Raw genomic sequence first — 20032 nt, forward strand, 5'->3', positions numbered from 1 at the left:
ATAACGAGTCGGGCGTATAAAATTAGAATCGTATAAGGATTTACGTAGGCAGTTTTTCCACTCCATATAGCCCTAGCGGAGGACACACAAAGGCTCTACTCGAAGTTTGCTTTGGCAGCCGTCCAAATAGCACTGTGACATTGAATTGGGAGGTACCTACTTCAGGCTCTCGCTTTCGATTTAAACTTGTGGATACAGTCGGGTTTTAAGAGAGCCAATTCGGTTCTGTCAAAGATTCGCGAAGAGAGCTACTTATTAAGACCAGTACGGCTACTATCAGTTTGGCACTGACATAAACGCTAGCGTGAACGTAATTTACTTTCTATGCATCTCGCTCGTACTGACATATTAGTGCGAAAGAGATATTTAGAAAGTAAATTACGTAGACGTTAGAGTATATGTCAGTTTTGACACTGTTTGTGACTCATGGTACGGTTACTGAGACCAAAATAACACTAGCGTAATTACGAAGATGAAGATAGGTAGTATAAGATTTTTCCGCGAAAATATTGAAAGGGAGCTCGAAGGACTTTTTAACATTTGGACGTATGGCACTTTGCCACCAGGCCGCCACCGTGGTATCAAGAAAAGTTAGCGCGGTTTCCGCGAAGGCTGTAAACGTGGCGTCGAGGGCGCTGGCGCGGTCTGACGTCAACGCTCTGTCAACATTAACTGGGTCACTAGACAAGGATCATTTCAAAATTGGATCATTCCGAAACGACAACTAAGTATATTATTTGTCAATGGTATTTTTTGCGCTGAATGGAACTCTCTTTAATCGTTTAGTAAGACGTAAAATAATTTTATTCCGAGCAGACGTTTTTTTACCATTGACGAAGTAGGGGATGCTAACAATGTTTTTGTAGCTCATTACAGTAGATATGCCTATTTATCTGGCATGGTCCGCATCCCAATTGCTGAATGAACTTTTTGTGCCGTTAGAGTCAGCTGTGCTTTAAGATCAACATTGACAATCAGCCGGGTATTTAGAATTAGTTTCGACTTGTTTACTTATCAGAATAAAAAGTGAATATAATGTGGTCGGTTGCTTGCTTGCGTGCGGACGCTGGGAGAGCCGCCCGCCCGGCAACAGGTCCCGTCGATCAATACGCGCCGCGCCGCCGCGCCGCGCGCCCGAGCCCTTTCACTGAACGACGCCCGACTAGGGCTCCATATGTCGCGGGATTGACACTAACAATGACCTTACTTTTATTGCCAGGGCTGCACCGTACATACGGCTGACAGTTTGATCCTGACCTGATGGTGGGACTTGAACGGTGTGTTTCTCTAAGGGCGATATTGTACGGACAAGCTAGATCACCGGATTATACTGTAGCTTTCAACAAAAGCCGGGCTCAAGTTACATATATAGGGTCTCCATGCAACCAGCTTTTATTAGACGAGCCGCCCGACTGGGGTTCCATATGTACAGGATTAACACCAACAATATTGCAAAGGCTGCAGTGACAGAGCGGAAGGAACTTAGAAAAGATGTTATATTAACTACTTATATTAAATGGGAAGTAGCTGATAACAGAAGGCGGTTTTAATTTACTTCATAACACAGATCAACCTAGTCCCACAGTAAAGTCAATAAGGCTTGTGTGTAAGGTTTGTGTAAAATTGTCCTATAATATTTATTTATTATTTATAACAAGTTGTAGGATTGATATCAATTATCACGTTAAACAATCATCTTTATTCTTGGTATTTCATAAGCGTACTTCAGTTTCCCAATACAAGACAAAGGTAAAGATAGGGGACCCTTCCCTTACCACTACATTAAATGGATCAAAGAAGTTTGCAAAAAGAGACGTGTTAAAACAACGTTATCACGATTAATTAGGAAATATTAATGAATGACTATTTTTCCAGTACAATTTCAGGCTAAGCCCGCACAAATGTCACAAACAGAACAAGTCTAGCTTTATCTGAGCATACGTGACGTAACAACACATCAGAAACAGCAGTGTAAAACAAAAACAACCTTATACCTATTGTCTCAAGTAAGGCAATTGTTATATTTGAACAACAAAACAGTGATAGGTACATACTTCCTCACACGAGGAACTAAATATGAATACTTTATACTGTATGACATTTGAAACCGTATAATCAACGTTCAAATATAAATCAAAGTTTCTTGAAAGTTTTAACCTGAAAGCAGAAACTAGGGGATGTGACGTAATCAATCACACGACACTTCTATAAAGGTGTGACAAGTTAAATATGAGGAGTAAGGAATATCGTGGCAGCGGCCAAGTTGAAATAGTGTGCTTTATAGTTTTTGAGATAAGGTTTATCGTTACTAAGCGCGCTCACTGTTTACTTTTTCAAGTTCGTGTCGTACGTATTAAATAGTGTCAACGCAAAAGACGCTTTTTTAAAAAGACATAAAGTTGTGTTTTTGTTGATAGACTGATAGTGAAGGTGGTATAGTGGAGGGTTAGAACAGTGGTTCCTGAATTAGCCGGGCGTCATGCGATCGCCGCATAAATCTGTCGCCGCCCACCCCGAGGCCCGAGGACGTGGGCCGCTGCAGGGGCCGCTTTGTACTTATTATCCCACATTGCCCCAAGCACAGAATAAATAATAGTACTAGGTACAGAAGACTCACTCTCTAACAAAACGCGTTTGTTACGATCAGGACAGATATGGCCGCTAGGTGGCGTCACCGCCACGCGCGACTTTTGGCTAGCCACCAAAATTGGTGTGGAACGGATGTACTTTTAGCTATAGCTGTATCAAAGCGACGAAATCGCGGAGTGAGCCACGCCTGCCCCAAGGAGGATGAAACAATTTTAGAAATAAAACTTTGAAAACAAGAACAACAGTTATCGTCATCGTAACCAAAAACACAGTCACTGCAAGATACAGTTTTCTACCAAGAATCACCATAAATCCGGTCAATGGTCTTCTGCAATGTTGACAAGATCATCGCCTCATCGGTACCTTATTGGAAGTGTATCCGCTTTATAGTACGTACCTATTAATTGAACTTCAGATTTTGTCAATAACCCTCGGAATAGTATGAGGAAGTGGTTATTTGCAATATCATTATACCCAAAAGCAGGAAACATTTATATACTACACTTATATTTAGGCTCATGCATCAAGAGCTGTCAACAATTACAAGCAATTTAATTGAGCAAACTTAAGACTATTAATTATATTTGACGTGACAAACGCATTTATCAAGCTAATGCATAAATCAACCTTCTGAGGTACCTTCACCCGATGTAACCCCTACTTTCTCCGAACGCGTTCGATCCATCGAATACAGGTAAAGCGAAAAAACGCTGACATGTACCGCTCCTTCCAATACAAGAGGGTAGAATAATTTGTCCTACAAAAAAGGTAGTAACGATAAAAAGGAGTAGGTATAGAAAACCTTGGTTGGCATCGGCAATCATTAACTTGGTTACAGCCATCAAGGGGCAACGCCATACGAGGCGACTTACTTTAATCAACAAGGAACTAACTATTTTATGGACATGCCATTGTTCAATCTCGAACTTTGAAGCATGGTGAAATATACTTAACTAGCGACCCGCCCGGGCTTCGCACGGATTAACAAATTATACACCTAAACCTTCGTCAAGAATCACTCTATTGATAGGCGAAAACCGCATGAAAATCCGTTCAGAAGTTTTTGAGTTTATCGCGAACAAACATACAAACACACGAACAGACGGACGCGGCGGGGGACTTTGTTTTATAAGGTGTAGTGATTATCTGATTATCATGGTCTAATAAAACATGGTCTTCTATTCCCAGAGTGACACGGGCCTACGTCACAATAACATTGCCTTTGCCACTTTATTTCAACATAACATGTTACATGGGTACATTTTACCTATGGTTAATAAGTTAAAATATTTCTTTATAATTTTATAATTTTCATTTATATGTATTTTATCTTAAATTTTACAATAACACGTCATTTTTAATTATTCGTTAGCAATATCTTCCGATTCACGACAGAAATTTCAGACGTTCGGGTAATTCTGTTTACACTACTGACAACACAGGATAGCGCTGTCACATTTGACAATTCGGATCTAGATAACTTCATGCCCTGACCGTCATCCTTGTCGAACGCGTGTTAATTGCTATTTCCTTCTCGCTCAGTGTCAGCAGTCGCAGTGTTTTCCAAACTTTTCACGCCGTAAGCTTGGTAATTCATGTGTAACTGTGAATTAGTTTTTCAAACGTTTGTCTTGTATAGATAAATAAAGTTTAATTTAATACATTAGATTTGTTTTATTTTACTATGTTTCTACATGAATAACTTAAAATTAATGCCGTTAAAATAATTTTCACCGTTGGTTAAAATTCTCCCACATTTTAAAGTTTGAGAACCTGTAAACAGCATGATGACGTAGGCCCGTGTCAGTTAGGTCATACGCGAATCTCGGAATAGAGTACCAGGCGGAGTATATTATTATACCATGTCCTATATGAATCTGATTTATTAAATAAAATAACCTGAAAGTACTTACTTTTACGCAGAAGAACGCATTTATCTTGAGTAAATGCGGAAAAACCCACACTTCAAAGACCAATGAAAATGAAGTTCTAGAAATCGTATTGTATTTTAGTTTTAGTTTAGAGGGGTTTACTGTATATTGTACTGTACTGTGTATCGTCTTCACAAACCAGATGATAATTATACTAGCGTACTATTTACTGTTAATATGGTTTAATTGCTAAGCAGAATTGCCGAACAAGTAATAGTGTAGTGGCCTCTTTGATTAGCCTAATATCGACGCCGAGTGATCGTCCGATGAATAAAACATTTTAGCGAGGCTTTAACGAAATCCACCCCTAATCGGTTGACTATGTATTTTTAACTAATGACATCAAACACACTGTGAGACATGTAATTAGTTTCAGAAATAGCAACACTAGTTACTAGGTCCCGATTTCTAATGAACAAGCTATGTTTTTCGATCGAATCCCAATTCGTAATCGATAAATATACAATATCGAGGATAGTTTTGAGAATTAAGGAACTTGTTTTATAAATTTTCTCAATAGAGCTTTAAGACACTTGAAACAATAGTTATTTGTGATAAATGTGGAAAATGAGCAACTCTAAACGAGGAACGACACTAATTAGGTTGGAAATATGCCTTTCCTCTCTTGTGTCACACAACACAACGCATTCTACAATTCATAATGGGAAGAAATAGAGATGAACAGAAGAAAGTACCTAAATCTACCAAAAACTCGTCAAACCACATCTGAAACGAAACTGAAGATTTGAAGTAGTAGGACAACAGTATGTAACATCTGCCAAAATATTACACGTTTCAGCGCTTGTAGATGTAGCATAATGTCTGACAATAGCGGCAATTTTCCGAACACTTGAACAGCGGCGATGCAATGCACGGATGCACGGACATTTACACTATTCTGCATGCATCCAAGACATATGTTTGCGATACTGCCATCACTGATATTTCTGTCTTGGTGTCATCGAGCGATTCGAGAACGCAGACCGTCAGTAGCGGAACATTAGGTTTAGGGTCCTAATATTCCGCTACTGATCCACCAAGCAACGGTTTAAGACGATGAGGAAAAAATAAAAGGGTGAGTAGGATAGGATATACAAAAAACTCAATGGCGAATCGCGAGTTCGCGACTATATCGCAAATGGGCACAAAACGGGAAGGAATTTACTACTTCAGAAAATTAAAGAAAAGCTTATAGCTTGCGCGGGTCGATGTGTTGTCTCGTGAGCCAGATGATTGCGAGCAATATCGTAGCCATATGACTTCACCATGTTTTGAATGGGGATCCAGAAACGAGACAGTAGAGACCGATGCAAATAGCACATTATCCTATTAGATTGCATAGCGTTTCTTGCCACATAACGATAACTACGAGTTTCGCCCAGTCATTTGGTGTTGCGAAACATGGGAAAATAAATGGACATTAGTTTTTGCTTGACAATACCCTATCCACTTGGCCGTCAGGCTAATAAACTGTCTAGTCTAGACGACAGTAAAATTTCGTTTATGATTCTCAATATTTTGCGTTTAAATCATAAAAGATGTCATTTAAATTGGGTAATTTTGTTTTGCGTCTGAAATGATATTCAGATTTACATATGTGGATAAAATTACACATAGGTAATCATCAAAATACACCATAACTAATGGTAGCGTGTTAAGAAAGGAATTTGTTTCCGGAAATGCCACAGCTCTGGTTTGTATTTTACTATTAAGTGTTCGCTTTATGGGTGAATATGGTAATTGGTTTTTGGTAATAGGTGATTTAAAACATTTAGTTTCAATATCTTTCAGGGTACTTGCTTTCAAAATTTAATATTGAGCTCGGCAACGCTTAGGTGTATTAAGTAGATAGACAGTCTATGAGAATCGCTGCGCAAGGGATGTCGTAATAGCGATAGCCGAGATTAAGATGCAACTCCAACCGAGGAGCAGACTGGCACACTGTAAATGATCCGGGAACAACGGGCGCCTTGTCGCGCTTCCCGTCCCGTCCCGTCGGCCGCATTCGACGCAAATCAAACAAAACACTGTCCTCGTGTTACTGCACTGCGGGTACTCGTAGCCACGCTCGTTGCCGTCTCGTTAATGTAATCAACGTTTTATAGTAAAGATAAATGTCGCATTTGATAGGAGTTGAATTCGTTGGGAGAATCGTTTAGGTATTTTCGTGTACCTTTCTTTAGTATACAGGGCGATCAATCCAAATGGGTCAGTATGGAGAAGTCAGAAACTATGAGAGATAGCGAAATCTGTTCTTAGGAACCATGACTTCGATTTTAGATTTAATAATAATGGCATTCAATTTTTTTTAACTCTCATAACCGGGAATCGAACCTGGTCGAAGTATCTGTAAACAAAATTAGGTATAAATCCAGCAAGTTTTTCGTTGTTATTTTTGATGGTGCGAATCATAAGTCACAAGGAACTAGGGAATGCAAATCGGTTATTTTCGGTTATTTTTTGTATGGAAATAACCGCGGTTTCGGTTAATAACCGATAATTTCCATAACCGATTTGCATTCCCTACAAGGAACACATTTATATTGTTTAAGTAATTGAAAGGAAAACCCAACAATAAGATAATTATTTTATTTCAGTAAATGTTCTAAATGGTACCCACTTTCCTGGATGCAAAGATTAATTATTTTGGGTAACGAATGTAATAGCGTTTCGTATTTTTGTGGGGTGTATCTGTGTTAAGATATTTTCTAAGGCTGTTGTTAAAATCTTCTACAGTGTCGTAATTTGATTTGTAATTAATTAATTTTTCCTTATACTTTCAGGATCAATAATACAAACAAATACTACACGCGATTACATAAAGAATATATACCAGGTTCGATTCCCGGTTATGTATGAGAGTTTAAAAATTTTTTTGAATGTCATTATTATTAAATCTAAAATCGAAGCCATGGTTCCTAAGAACAGATTTCACTATATCACATAGTTTGTGACTTATCCATACTGACCCATTTGGATTGATCGCTCTGTATACCGGTATTTATCGATATAACCCGTACCGATGGTAAGAGGCAACGGAGATAAATTATTCACACAATGCAATCACGTGTCTGCCAATCAAGTAGGTGTTCGTTCGTTTTTAGTGTTCCGTGCAAAACTTTGTTCACGGAACACTTATGGGATCACTTCGGTCTTGCAAATCAGTTATTTCACTTTAGGCTTAATATCCAATCATTGTTAATGTAGAAGCAATAAAAGCATCGAAATCGATCAGCCATGAAGTGATTGTGGAAGTTATGCCAGCAGGAATTATCGCAGACCGGACGAATCAATCGGCGCTCCGCTCCCGGCTCCATTGAGGGACTCCCACTAAATTAACGAGCGTCACCACCTCGCCCGCCGGCCCCGCTAAGCCGCGGATAAGCGTTTTAGCACGCGGTTAACATCCCGTAAAACATGCAACAAAGGACAATGTTAAAATGTTTCATAATGGCCGTAGCTAAGTTAAAGTACCAACTTCAGAAACGAACACAACACCGCAACACATTAACCCCCTTATCCGTAAAAGAAAACTTAACAAAACTTTGTGTAAAAGGTCGAGGTGTTAAGGTTCGACAAACGTATCTATATAAATAGGCTTTGATAGAGATCGGACTAAAAGTTTGAAGTTTTTAGAAACACTACACGCACGCCGTCATACATTTTTAAGTTAGTTATTAAATATCCTAAAACGTGCAAAATGAGCAAAAGTATGTTTGTTTTGATAAACAGTCTAGTCCCCCCTGTTCTAATTGCCGGCCCGTATCTTAATAATAGAAGAAAAAAAAAGAATAAGCGAATCGAAAGAATAAACAAACTATGAAAGAAAAACCATGACTTGCAATTTCCTGCAAGTAGTCCCTATGCTCTATTATTAACATGAGTACGTTAAAGGATGTCACCACCGCATTGCAGGGGCGTAAATTGTAGGGTCAACGTCAACGCAATCGTGCGGTACGTTGCCCGCTGCGTCAAGTCGCTCGGGTGGCGCGGGTTACGACATTACCTACTGAAAAACGTAACCGCCCCACTGCTCAGGCTACATGCTACTGGGCTAGGGCTGGACAGCCTGTTCATTGATAATCTGGTCGCGATGAACGCCGCGCGGTGCTATACGGCGATGCCGGGGCCCAAGCCCCTCCCTCTCTTTGGGAATTCTTGGCGATTCGCCTTAGGACAAAAACCATGGCAGACAAAAGCTTTGGACATCACGCTGTGGACTCTGAGATCTTTAGCTGGTGACAGAGGAGCCGCTAAAGTGGCCAAGCTGTTCGGACATCCGGACTTGGTATTCCCATTTTGCGCTGAGGAAACCGCGCGAGTTTACAGACGAGAAGATTCGATGCCGTACAGAGCTGTAGCACCGTGTCTTAGGCATTACAAGAATGAGCTGAGAAAGGACTTTTTCGGTGAAGAGCCCGGGTTGATAGGAGTGTAAGTAACACGAATCCTTGAACCGGCAATAAATAGGCAGATCGATCTGCATACTACTGATGTACAGCTCTTGATTGTAGATAGTGCGTTCAAGACAGATTGTAAGTTAGTTATCTCCGCAGGCACGGAGAGCCGTGGTCCCGGTTCCGGTCGAAGGTGGCGAAAGCGCTGGCGGCGCCGGAAGCCGCCCGGGCCTCGGTGCCGGCTCTGGATTACGTAGCCGACGACTTCGTGAAAAGGTACGCTACGTTTATTTTATTTGTGATTTAGACGAGTTGAGTTTATTATGAATATATATGATTTTCTACTAGCACAAGCGATATGTATTATTGTCAGAACGTTTTTCTGCTCACTGATGTATTCTTTGACACGTTTAGAAGATAACATATTATGTCACCGACTTAATCGATTGTTTGGCTTGTAACTTATGACTATGATGTTATGACTTTGTCGTTAAATGGGTTTCAAGATCATAATATTGAAATAAAAAGTGGGTATTTGAAATGCCTTAGGCCATATCGTCAGGTGACAAGGAAAAGTCACTAATTACTAAAAAAAATTTTGACAAAAATCGACCTTCTTTTAGTACTAATATGGTTCACTATGGCTATGAACTTGTGGTGGTACTTAGTGACTTTTGCTTGCCACCCGACGATATTGTAATTCACCTAAAACTACGCAAGTCCGTAAGTCTACCTATCTCACGTATCTGTGTATTATAAGTGTTTCGCTTAAAGTTATTGTTGTACAAAGAAGCGGCTGTACAACCTGATTATTTATTATTCATTATTTTGACAGGCATCATAGCTAGTCTCCCTGTAACACTGGGTGCTATATCATCAAGTTACGCTACGGCATATTAAATAGACACTTACTTGCTGAAACGTGCTACTTAAACAAAAAATAGACACATCATTACGGAGCTCTTAACGGTTGAAATCGTTTCAACCACATCAAAAAATCAACTTACATAACTAAGGTAACGAGTTAATGAAACTTGCTGTACTGTAATGTGTTTAGACGCCTCATTTATTCAGTAAAACAATAACTAGTTCAATAGTTTCGCGGTATGCACACTTCTACTCAAAGGAATCTCATTAATTTGTTTGTTTAATTATAGCTTTTAAGGCGTTAGGTATAAGGTATATAATATATTACGGTAAGGAGTGGAAGAGTATGGCCTAGGCTGGGCAGTCTGTTCTCTCTGTAGAATCTCGGTTTAATGACCACATCCCGTTCTGCAGAGCGGCGGCGTCTGCACATTTGTTTTGAGCACTTTGTACATGACTCACTGCGGTTAACAACAAATCTCATTCATTGAAAAAGAAACGTTTCGTTTGAGTAACCTTTACGTACGATGTACCATGTTTAGCGAGAGATATTCGCGTTGTTTACTTCTGTTTAAATGATGATGATATTTAAATACATTTTTAGAATGGAATGCATCGTCGATGATAACCGGGAACTACCTACAGACTTCCTTAGCGAATTGTACAAATGGGCGCTTGAATGTAAGTAAGGAAATTGCTCACATCCCAAAGCCAAAGCTTCTTTATGTGTTTTTAGTATGTGAAAGTAATTAATCGAATTTTCTTTCTTTCAGCGGTCGGAGCCTGGGCTTTAGGCACAAGGCTAGGTTGTCTCAGCGACGATGATAAAGAAGCGAAAGAAATAATAAGATGCATACATGGATTCTTTCACAGCGTTCCTATCTTAGAATTATCTGCTCCAGTATGGAGATTATACTCTACCCCGGCATATAAAACTTATGTTGAAGCTCTGGACGCCTTTCGGTCACTCTGTTTGAAAAGACTGACTGACAAAGGCGTATGTGCTCAAGTAGCGGCGAAATGTGGCGAAAAAGTAGCTACAATTTTAGCATTGGATTTGCTGTTGGTTGGCGTCGATACGACGGCGGCCGCGGCTGCCAGTACCATGTATCTTTTGGCGAATAACGCCAGAACTCAGAGAAGGCTGCAAGATGAATTGGATACAAATCTACCGACGGACAGAGTTTTAACGAGCAAAGACTTGGACCGACTTCCGTATCTCCGGGCGTGTATCAAAGAAGCTTTGCGGTAAGTTCCCTTAATTCCAATACAGTATATTATTCTATGAACCTATTTGCCTTTCCTATTATCAAACAAGCAACCGTCCAACTTCAACCCCATGTGATTATGGTCGCGCACGTACAACTTTTTCTTGGAAAACCCGTCGGGGAAACCCCGCCCTAACAAGCCTTATGAATTATCATCAGCATTTAGCCCTCGGTCGCATAAAGGGGTAAGTTTGAGTTTGTCCTGTCATTTAGAACTTCAAGTAGCTCTTTACACCACCCCTTATGAGGTGGGCGATTATCTGAACAGGCATACAGAAGCAGTTTGCATAATATTTACATTAAGGAGCTAACACAGAGGCGATGTCGCAGGCAAACATGCGATCGACCTTACTAACCGATATTCCCGATCCCCATTTAATACAAGAAATCGTTAATTTTAACGTCCTGAATTACTAACTTTACAATGTAGTCCGTTGCAGAATAACATATTCAATATTATAGAACTTAAGAGCCAACTACAGTAACTATACTCGTATTTGTAGGTAAATCACTACTTGACTAAACTTTAGTTTGAGGATGCATATTGGATATGATAACCGCCTAATTATATAATTCGAATACTTTTATCGATAAGAGTGGGCTAATTTCAATAATGTAACAAATGAATATACTGTTGCTATTTAAAAATGCTACTGCACATTTGACTCTACAGCGAGCTGCAAATTACATTAACACATTATGAATGGTTTCATTCATAAAGTGGCCATGCTCCACCACGTAAAATTAATCAATTATTATTAATTATTATTAATTAATTATATTAATTAATTAATTAATTATTCGTATTAGGCCTAAATAAAATAACGTTTCTCAAGAGAGTAACGTGGTAATGCAGTAATATGCTAAGCAAAACGAACAAGATGCACTTATTCACGTTTCCGGGCTCGCTGCGGTCTTGCCGACCTACATTCGCGACTTTTGCTAATACCGCCGTAGGATTAATATGAAAACCACATTAGATAATTCCATGCCATTAACTACGTTCACTCCATATCAACCTTTTGAACCTTTTAACCCGACTAACGAAGAAGGAAGAATGTAGTCAGGCAGTAGAGGTCTTGTTGATGTTAACAATAATATAATATTCTAAGATAAGTAATATTTCTATGAAGATTAAGGTAAGAGCAGTCTGTATAATTTACTTGTTTTGCTTGCCCCTGGTTTTAGTAATACGAGTCGACCACTGATGGTCGGTGTTACTTTACATTATTTACACCAACATGTTTCACGCACACTGCATACCTATGCCAAGTAACTCATAACTCTAACGTAAAGTGGTATCAAATCATGACAGAAGGCATGTATGTGCCCAGCGGTGGGGTTTGTGTTTGTGCCAAGCGGCTCGGACCAAGATGAAGCCTCGACTTCATAATGGCTCCTCTACACGATGGGCCAGCGCCGGCCACTCCAAGGGACGCATTTATGCGTTAGAGGGAGCAAGTGATATTACTATCTCATTCTACCGCATGGCGGCGTCCCTTGGAGTGGCCGGCGCTGGTCTATCGTGTAGAGGAGCCGTAAGACGACGGGATGTAGTTATGTATAACAAATTCTATATCAAAATTATAAATGAAAAGCGGTACCCAATCATGCTGTGCAATATTCCTTATGTAAATTTTGACAATACATCAACACACATCACACAACAAACTGAACATCTGTAACTATGCCCTTTTCAAGCAAATAAATGATTTATGATTAATAGGTACACATAGATGAAAACGACAAATAAGCTGTAAGGACCTTGTTTTAAATATGTTTAAATAACAACGCCCTTTTAGGAGCTATTTTGCAAACGGATTTGCTAATTTAATATATACACTTGTACTTGTAACGGCGAGCATGAAACTTACACAACCATCACATTGTAGGTAGAATTACCATAGTAGGTACCTATACCTACTGCCTACGTCAAAGTTAGTAATGAGATAAATAAATAAAAAGGACTATATACACGCTATCGAGCAATTAACAAATTGTTAAATCATGGCATGTGACATATCAAACCTCTTGATACGACGTAATAAATAGGATATTTGATTCGTATAGTCCGACAAGAAATTGTAGAAAATTATAGGGCGCCACTTCCTACGTAACCGTCACATTTTTGACGTAAAATGCTTAAACACGGCAACAATTTAGTATGGATTTTTTTTGTTCCATTTTATTTAATTTCTACCTTTCTTTTTCTTTCTACTATTTTATGTCGCACTATAAATAGCAACTCAAACTCTTAAATCAATATACAGTTCGTCTATAAATGTTCGGCATACCACAGGAAACGAGAGGTAAGTAGGATTTTGGATTATTTCGTAAATATGCCGATCTTATTCGAGAAACCAATCCTAGTAAAACTAACTGTATGTCATCGGCAGCTATAATCTTACTAGAATAAACTGAAATAAATGTCATATACTAAGAAAAAGTGACCAAGGCCTCCAGTGCCCCAGGCTGGAATCGAACCAGCGTCCTCTGCTATCGCGGCAGGTGCCTGTACTAGAATGTAAACTGCGATTAGATTTAAGTAATAGTAACGGTTGTCAATTTGGCTAGGCCCCTAGGTAAGTCCACCACCGTTGGTACATATAAACGTACCTACGTTTCCGTTTGTGCGATAACTATTAAATAAAACAATGTATGAACGAGAACGGTAGAGAATTATCCTGTTGATATGTATGTTGTATAACTTTATTAATTATATCGTACTACGTGCCTACTAACGAACATTTATATGACTAATGGCTATAACTAATATGGTAACAAACCATCTCGGAGTAGTCATGAGTCATTTACCTGATTGAAATAATGTGATTCATAGTACAACGCACAGATTCCACTTTAACGATTTATCTTCTTACCATGTAGAACTAAGTCGAGCTGTAAACCTCGCAAACACCCATGGCTCCGCCATTTAGAAAAAAAAAACTGAATCGACAAAAATCTACATTATTGAACCTGCCGGGCTAGAACATGATTGGCGCGACAGTATCTCACGGCGAGATAGATTACGTCCCTCTTTTATTAACATAGTTAAAAAAAATACGAGTATGAGTCTCGCCGCGAGATACTGTCGCGCCACTCGCGCCAATGTGCTAGGCCTACTACTAACACCAGTGCGCCCTCACGAACGGCAAAGAGGGTGAAACGCCGAAGTGGGTTTAGTGGGTAGGGCCAAACTCTCCAAGGAGCGGCGAGTCCCACACACCGTGCGTAAATGCATTCCCACTCCGTCAAAAAAAAGGCCTACTACTAACAAAGTTACACGAGAGTCGGTTGAGAAATGCGACATGTAGAGGGGAACATCGGGTCAGATAGCCGGACCTGCCGGACAGATATACGAAAGGATTTTTGCCCAGGCTCGAATGGAGAGCTTCACTCTCGCTTGGTCAAAAAATTGTCTGTGAATAAAAGTAAAACAACACATTTCTAACCGAGGACGTTTAGTGAAAAATTATGTACAATGACTGTAATATTACTAGCAGAATAGATAAACTAAAAAATATATTTTTATATTACAGAATCAAACCCGTTATATTGGGCAACGGACGGTGTATACAATCGGACGCCGTAATCTCTGGATACGAAGTGCCTAAAGGGGTATGTTACATTTGATTCTTTGTTTTGAACAAAGATCCTTTGCTAATTGAAGATGCTTCTATAAAAAACGTCGTAAACATTAATTAGTTGAATAGCCGAAGGCATCGTAAGTCGGAGAAAATCATCGCGATGGTATTAAACTTTTAATTAATGTTTATAAGGTATCAATCAATAAAAACAACTCTTGCGAAGCACTATTGAGTATTGAAACTTCGGTAGGTACCTAAATATTAGCATCATCGCCAAAATTCACATCAATCTCATCAACTTAACCAGAAAATATTCACTGCTGAAGATAGTCTCCTAATTGACCCCCATAATAATCGGCACCTTGCCTGATAGTCTACATCCACGTTTACTCCGACAAGATTATCGGTTCTTGTAAAGCTCGTAGTTTCTAACAATTTCAATTTGTCACTTTTCAGTGTCACGTCGTTTTTCCGCATTATATCCTGTCGAACGAAGAGCGCTATTTCCCGTCGCCACAGGAATACGTTCCCGAGAGGTGGCTGAGGGATGACGTCACGGACAAAACCACCGCAAGCATCGACCAACGGTGTCCCGTCACTGGATCTGGCCATGATGAAAGTGGGAAGCAAGATTCATTGTGCGAACACGATAAGGCTCAGAAAGTGTGGAGCAAGCAGAAAGAAATCGGGATACACCCTTTTGCGTCTCTGCCGTTCGGCTTCGGCCGGCGGATGTGCATCGGTAAAAGATTTGCAGAGGCTGAATTGCAGTTATTATTGGCAAAGGTACTTCAACGTTCATTCATGTTTAAATTAAAATCATAAGCCGTATCTCCTTGTAAAAGCATTGCATTGCAGTATAGTGACACGAAAAGGTTATGAGTATATCTTCTCTTTTCAGACTTTTCATCGCTACGAAGTGTCATGGCGCTACGGAGAGCTGACGTACAGCGTGACTCCAACTTATGTGCCTAACGAGCCCCTTCAGTTCACTCTCAGCCCCAGAAATGAACCGCTTAAAGAGTAGATTATCTATCTTTTACGCAGAGTAACTAGTACACCAAACGAAAACCAAAAACTGCCAATCGGCGGAAATAATTCGTGTATAAGCGTATTTTGGCTTAGGTATAGGGAATGGTGTATTAAAAAACATACTAAAAGTACCGGAGTGTGGGGGTGAAGCTAACGGATAGGGGGGGATTTAAAGGTCCCTTTTTATGGTTTTTCGTAAATAATTCATAAACGGAGGCCCGTAGCAAAAAATGATCTTTTACATACATAATCTACATAAAAAGATTTAAAGTTATTGAATGTCTTGAGTATTTAACGTATTATTAAACCTAGTTTTAACGTGTCTAAAAGAGGCTAGAAGACAAGGTATAATAGGATAGATAAGTGCATAGAATTACACCAACCAAATTTGAAGGCACAAATTAATGTTTAAGCCACCTGACTGGATTAAATTTCGACTGAGGTAAAATGTTGCATTAGTAATATAGACAATCTAGAATGTACCACCGGTAAATAATGCAATAACTAATTAGTAACCCTATGAAATCGAGCTTGCATCAAGCTTATAAATAAAATCGATACTCTACGCGAGTGTGCATGAGTGAACATACTCGAATACATGGATATCGGCAATGTGTAGATGTAGAAGTACATTAGTAAGTTTATCTAAATCGATGATTCACTGTTTCATTAAAAGCTGATAAGCCGCGACACTCTCGTTTATCGATTGCTGGGGAGAGAACAATAATTGATTCAAAAGAGTAACTGAGCTTACTATTTATGTCAAAATCTGTGACAGATTTTTTTATATAAATGTATTTTGTAGTGATTGCTTTGTGTGTGTTCTCAGTTTGTGTTTTTGAAACACGTCTTTTTAAGTTATCTTTACGAAATTCGGAAGAAAGAATATCGTAAGAGTTAACCATTCAGAAATTTAAATGCACTTTATATTGTAGTTTTCAAATAATGATATTAATTGCATTATACTTGCGATTTCATTTTTAAAACCCTTAGTTTCAGAAGCAGCTAACGCTTTAGGTTGCCAGTCAAGTTAGTGTGTAGTGCAACATGTGCAAGCCAGAGCCGAACGTAATTCGGCCGGCCAATACGATATTTTAATATTTCAAAACAAACCATTACGCTCCGACATTCGAAACACGCCTAGTTTTCATGCCAAATGCTATACTCAACTATTAGGTATAATTTGTTGAAAATATATAATGTAACAGCATTTGAAGACGCACTGAACGCAAATTTAATACGATATTGGTAATTGAAAAAGGAAAAAACGGAACCCATATAGGATCACTCGTGCGTCTGTCTGTCTGTCCGTCTGTCACAGCCTATTTTCTCGGAAATTACTGGACCAATTAAGTTGACATTTGGTATACATATGTAAATTAGTGACCCAAAGATGGACATTTTTTTTTATAACTTTAAAATACATGGGTTCGAAGTTATTGAAGAAAATAGCCAAAAAATTAGCATTCTCTCCCTTTATCTTCGAAACTACTGGGTCTAAAATTTAGAAAAAAGTATAAAAATAGTTATTTACCTATAGATGACAGGAAAACCTATTAGAAATGTGCAGTCAAGCGTGAGTCGGATTTATGTACGGAACTAGGGTTGCCAACCGTACTATATTATATAGTATTGTACTATATTTTGGCTCTCTGTACTATATACTTTTGGAAAAATACTATATAATTTATAGTACGCTAAAATACTAAATGCGTTAAATTTCCGATTAAACGTATATTACACTCATGTTTAGTATTTTATCTAAAAGTACTATATTTTTTTGAAGTGTACTATATTTTTGATGCCTTATTCTGGAAAATACTATATTCCACCAAAAAAAAGTTGGCAACCCTATACGGAACCCTAGAAACGCGAGTGCGACTCGCACTTGGCCGGTTTTTTTTTATATGTGTTGGTCAAAAATTACATTTGAATTCATTTTACGTTCTGTACTTTCATTTCTTGCCCGATACTTAGGACTGTACATTGCATAATATGAGCCCGTTGTAGGTAGAATTGATGGCGCGCTTTAGTTCTTTTTGCATAACTTTCTCAGTTTTTAATGAAAATCTAACATTTAAGCAGTATCCTAAACCTGAATAACTGTTTTTTTCTGATAATATACGCAACATTTTATTAACATTTTTAAGTTAGCTATTAAATTGATATACACCTACTTTTTTCATAAAAAGTGTTATTTCTTTGTTTATAGTTCTTTAACCGTACATTTTTTTACAAACAATGTTTAGGTGAATCATAATACATTCAATAACCTTTCATTACATGTAACTGACGTGTATGTGAGACTCGTGGTATAGCTATAATTTACATTTTACGAAATTCGGCAGTGATTATTTATATGACGTCATTATTCGTAACTGAGGAACAACAGAGATGGTCTCCCGGCAGTTTTAGAATCCAGGTCATATTGCTAATAACATACTAGAAGCTTATGCGGATTATCCTGAAAATTACCAATTTGGATTTTTTTAACTTTTATGGATTTGTATGGGCAAATATCTACATTTTGATGCATAATTTCCACATATTTGGTCCTATTTTATTGGTATCAGTGTATGGCTTGAGACGTCTTCTTTAATGTTGTAGTACATTGCTTTATCGCCCGACTTTTGGTTTGGTTGTAAAACCCAAATAATCGAATATTTTTTTACGTCATTTTTAGTTTTTTGTAAATTTCTCTTAAAATGTTGCATTTTTTGGTACACACTTTATAAATGAAATATAGTTTATTTAATTGGCTTTCATTTAATACCCCACACGTGTATGTGCCATGCATAGTTTGGGTCCAGTATGCAATATTGTTAGAACATATAAACCTATCAGGTTGTAAACCTTACGCCATGAGCTGGCGACTATTTTGTTTTGTCTGTGGTTTTCTATTTTGTCAGTTTACTTGAACAAATGAATATATATATCGTTTTTCTGTCTGCACAAATAATGTTTTACTCTATTCAATCCTGGTAGAATTCCACTCTAAACCCAATAGGTTTGGGCCCAGGATACGCGAATAATTAGTACGTAAATAGTTTTCGGCAAAAAGTACAAAATTAATTCGAAAATGTCGAATGAAAATTTGTCGACGACGACCTCGTCTTCCGGGTCGAGTTCCGGGATCGCAGTCAATTTCGAAAAGCTCAGTGGCATAGCCAACTATGGAAACTGGAAGTTTTCGATGCGTATGTATTTGATTCACGAGAATCTATGGGATTGCACAGAGGAAGCGTCACCCGGCGTTCCCAAGATCAGCGATGAGCGTCGACAACAGAGAACGCTTGCAAAAATATGCCTGATGGTGCAACCGTCATCGTTTTCACATGTACGTAACGCAAAGACTGGATACGAAGCTTGGAACAATTTAAAAAAGGCCTACGAAGACAAAGGGCTATGTAGAAAACTAGGCCTGCTACGTACTTTATTTGGATTGAAACTAGAGCAATGTAAAGATATGGAGGCGTATCTCTTGAAGATCATGGATATAGATCAACAACTACGAGACATAAATTCTCCATTAGATGACGATTTCCTGTCAGTCATTATGTTAAGTGGTCTACCACCAGACTATGATCCACTTATAATGGCATTGGAAAACTCGAACGTTACATTGTGCAGTGAAACAGTTAGAAGTAAATTACTACAAGAAAATTTACGAAGAGACGATAAGACCGAAGAAAGTTCTATGTTTACAAACCGGGGTTCTAGTACAAAAAGTGTCAACAAACATCCATCGAAGGTTAAGTGCTTCATATGTAAGAAACCAAATCATTATGCGAAAAACTGTCCGAACAAAGCCAATAAAAGTAAGGAACGCAGTGAGAAGAGTGAAAAAGCATGGAACGGAACGTTGCTAACCGCTTTGACAGTTGACGTCAAGTCAAACTCGTTCTACGTTGACAGTGGCTCTACAAGTCACATGTCAAACGATAAAACGTTATTGCAAAATTATGTTTTGGAAACTCCGCGTTCAGTAACAGTGGCGAATAAAGAAAAGTTACATAGTGAGGGACATGGAACCGTGGAATTGTTGTTAAAAGGACACAGTGAAACAACGAAACTAAGCGACGTTGTTTACGTGCCGGGATTGTCAACAAATCTTATTTCCGTTGGCAAGATGGTAGACAAAGGACTTGAGGTGCTTTTTAAGAAGCAAAAGTGCTATATTTACTGTGGCAAAGACGTAATTGCCAGTGCCACGAAGGTGAACGGCGTCTATGAACTGGACATAGCGAGTCAACCGTCACATGGATGCGAGCTAGCTGCGGCATGTCACTCTGAGGTTTTGGGTGAGCGAGTGCCTGAGGTTCTTTCAAGGGTTCCGGAAGCTGCTAATCTGTGTGAAACGA

General features: G+C 38.8%; 2 protein-coding genes across 3 annotated transcripts in view; one reads left to right on the forward strand and one right to left on the reverse strand.

Annotated features, from left to right (window-relative positions):
- Positions 1–20032, reverse strand: part of LOC134798260 (guanine nucleotide-binding protein G(o) subunit alpha) — an 84529-nt gene that overhangs the window by 21748 nt on the left and 42749 nt on the right. The window lies entirely within an intron of this gene.
- LOC134798271 (probable cytochrome P450 49a1) lies at positions 8345–15686 on the forward strand. Its single transcript, XM_063770663.1, has 7 exons — positions 8345–8954; positions 9077–9193; positions 10389–10465; positions 10558–11032; positions 14592–14670; positions 15096–15425; positions 15541–15686. The coding sequence occupies exons 1-7, from the start codon at positions 8416–8418 to the stop codon at positions 15664–15666; spliced, it is 1743 nt and encodes a 580-aa protein (XP_063626733.1). The 5' UTR covers positions 8345–8415; the 3' UTR covers positions 15667–15686.

The sequence above is a fragment of the Cydia splendana genome, chromosome 16 (genome assembly GCF_910591565.1).
Source record: "Cydia splendana chromosome 16, ilCydSple1.2, whole genome shotgun sequence".
Lineage (NCBI taxonomy): Eukaryota > Metazoa > Arthropoda > Insecta > Lepidoptera > Tortricidae > Cydia > Cydia splendana.

Bases quoted from the DNA above. Each gene is read 5' to 3' on its own strand.
- LOC134798271 (XM_063770663.1), top strand. From the start codon at position 8,416: ATGTCACCACCGCATTGCAGGGGCGTAAATTGTAGGGTCAACGTCAAC. The intron at 8,955-9,076 runs GTAAGTAACACG...TTATCTCCGCAG, and splicing joins GAGCCCGGGTTGATAGGAGT to GCACGGAGAGCCGTGGTCCC. The intron at 15,426-15,540 runs GTACTTCAACGT...TTCTCTTTTCAG, and splicing joins TGCAGTTATTATTGGCAAAG to ACTTTTCATCGCTACGAAGT.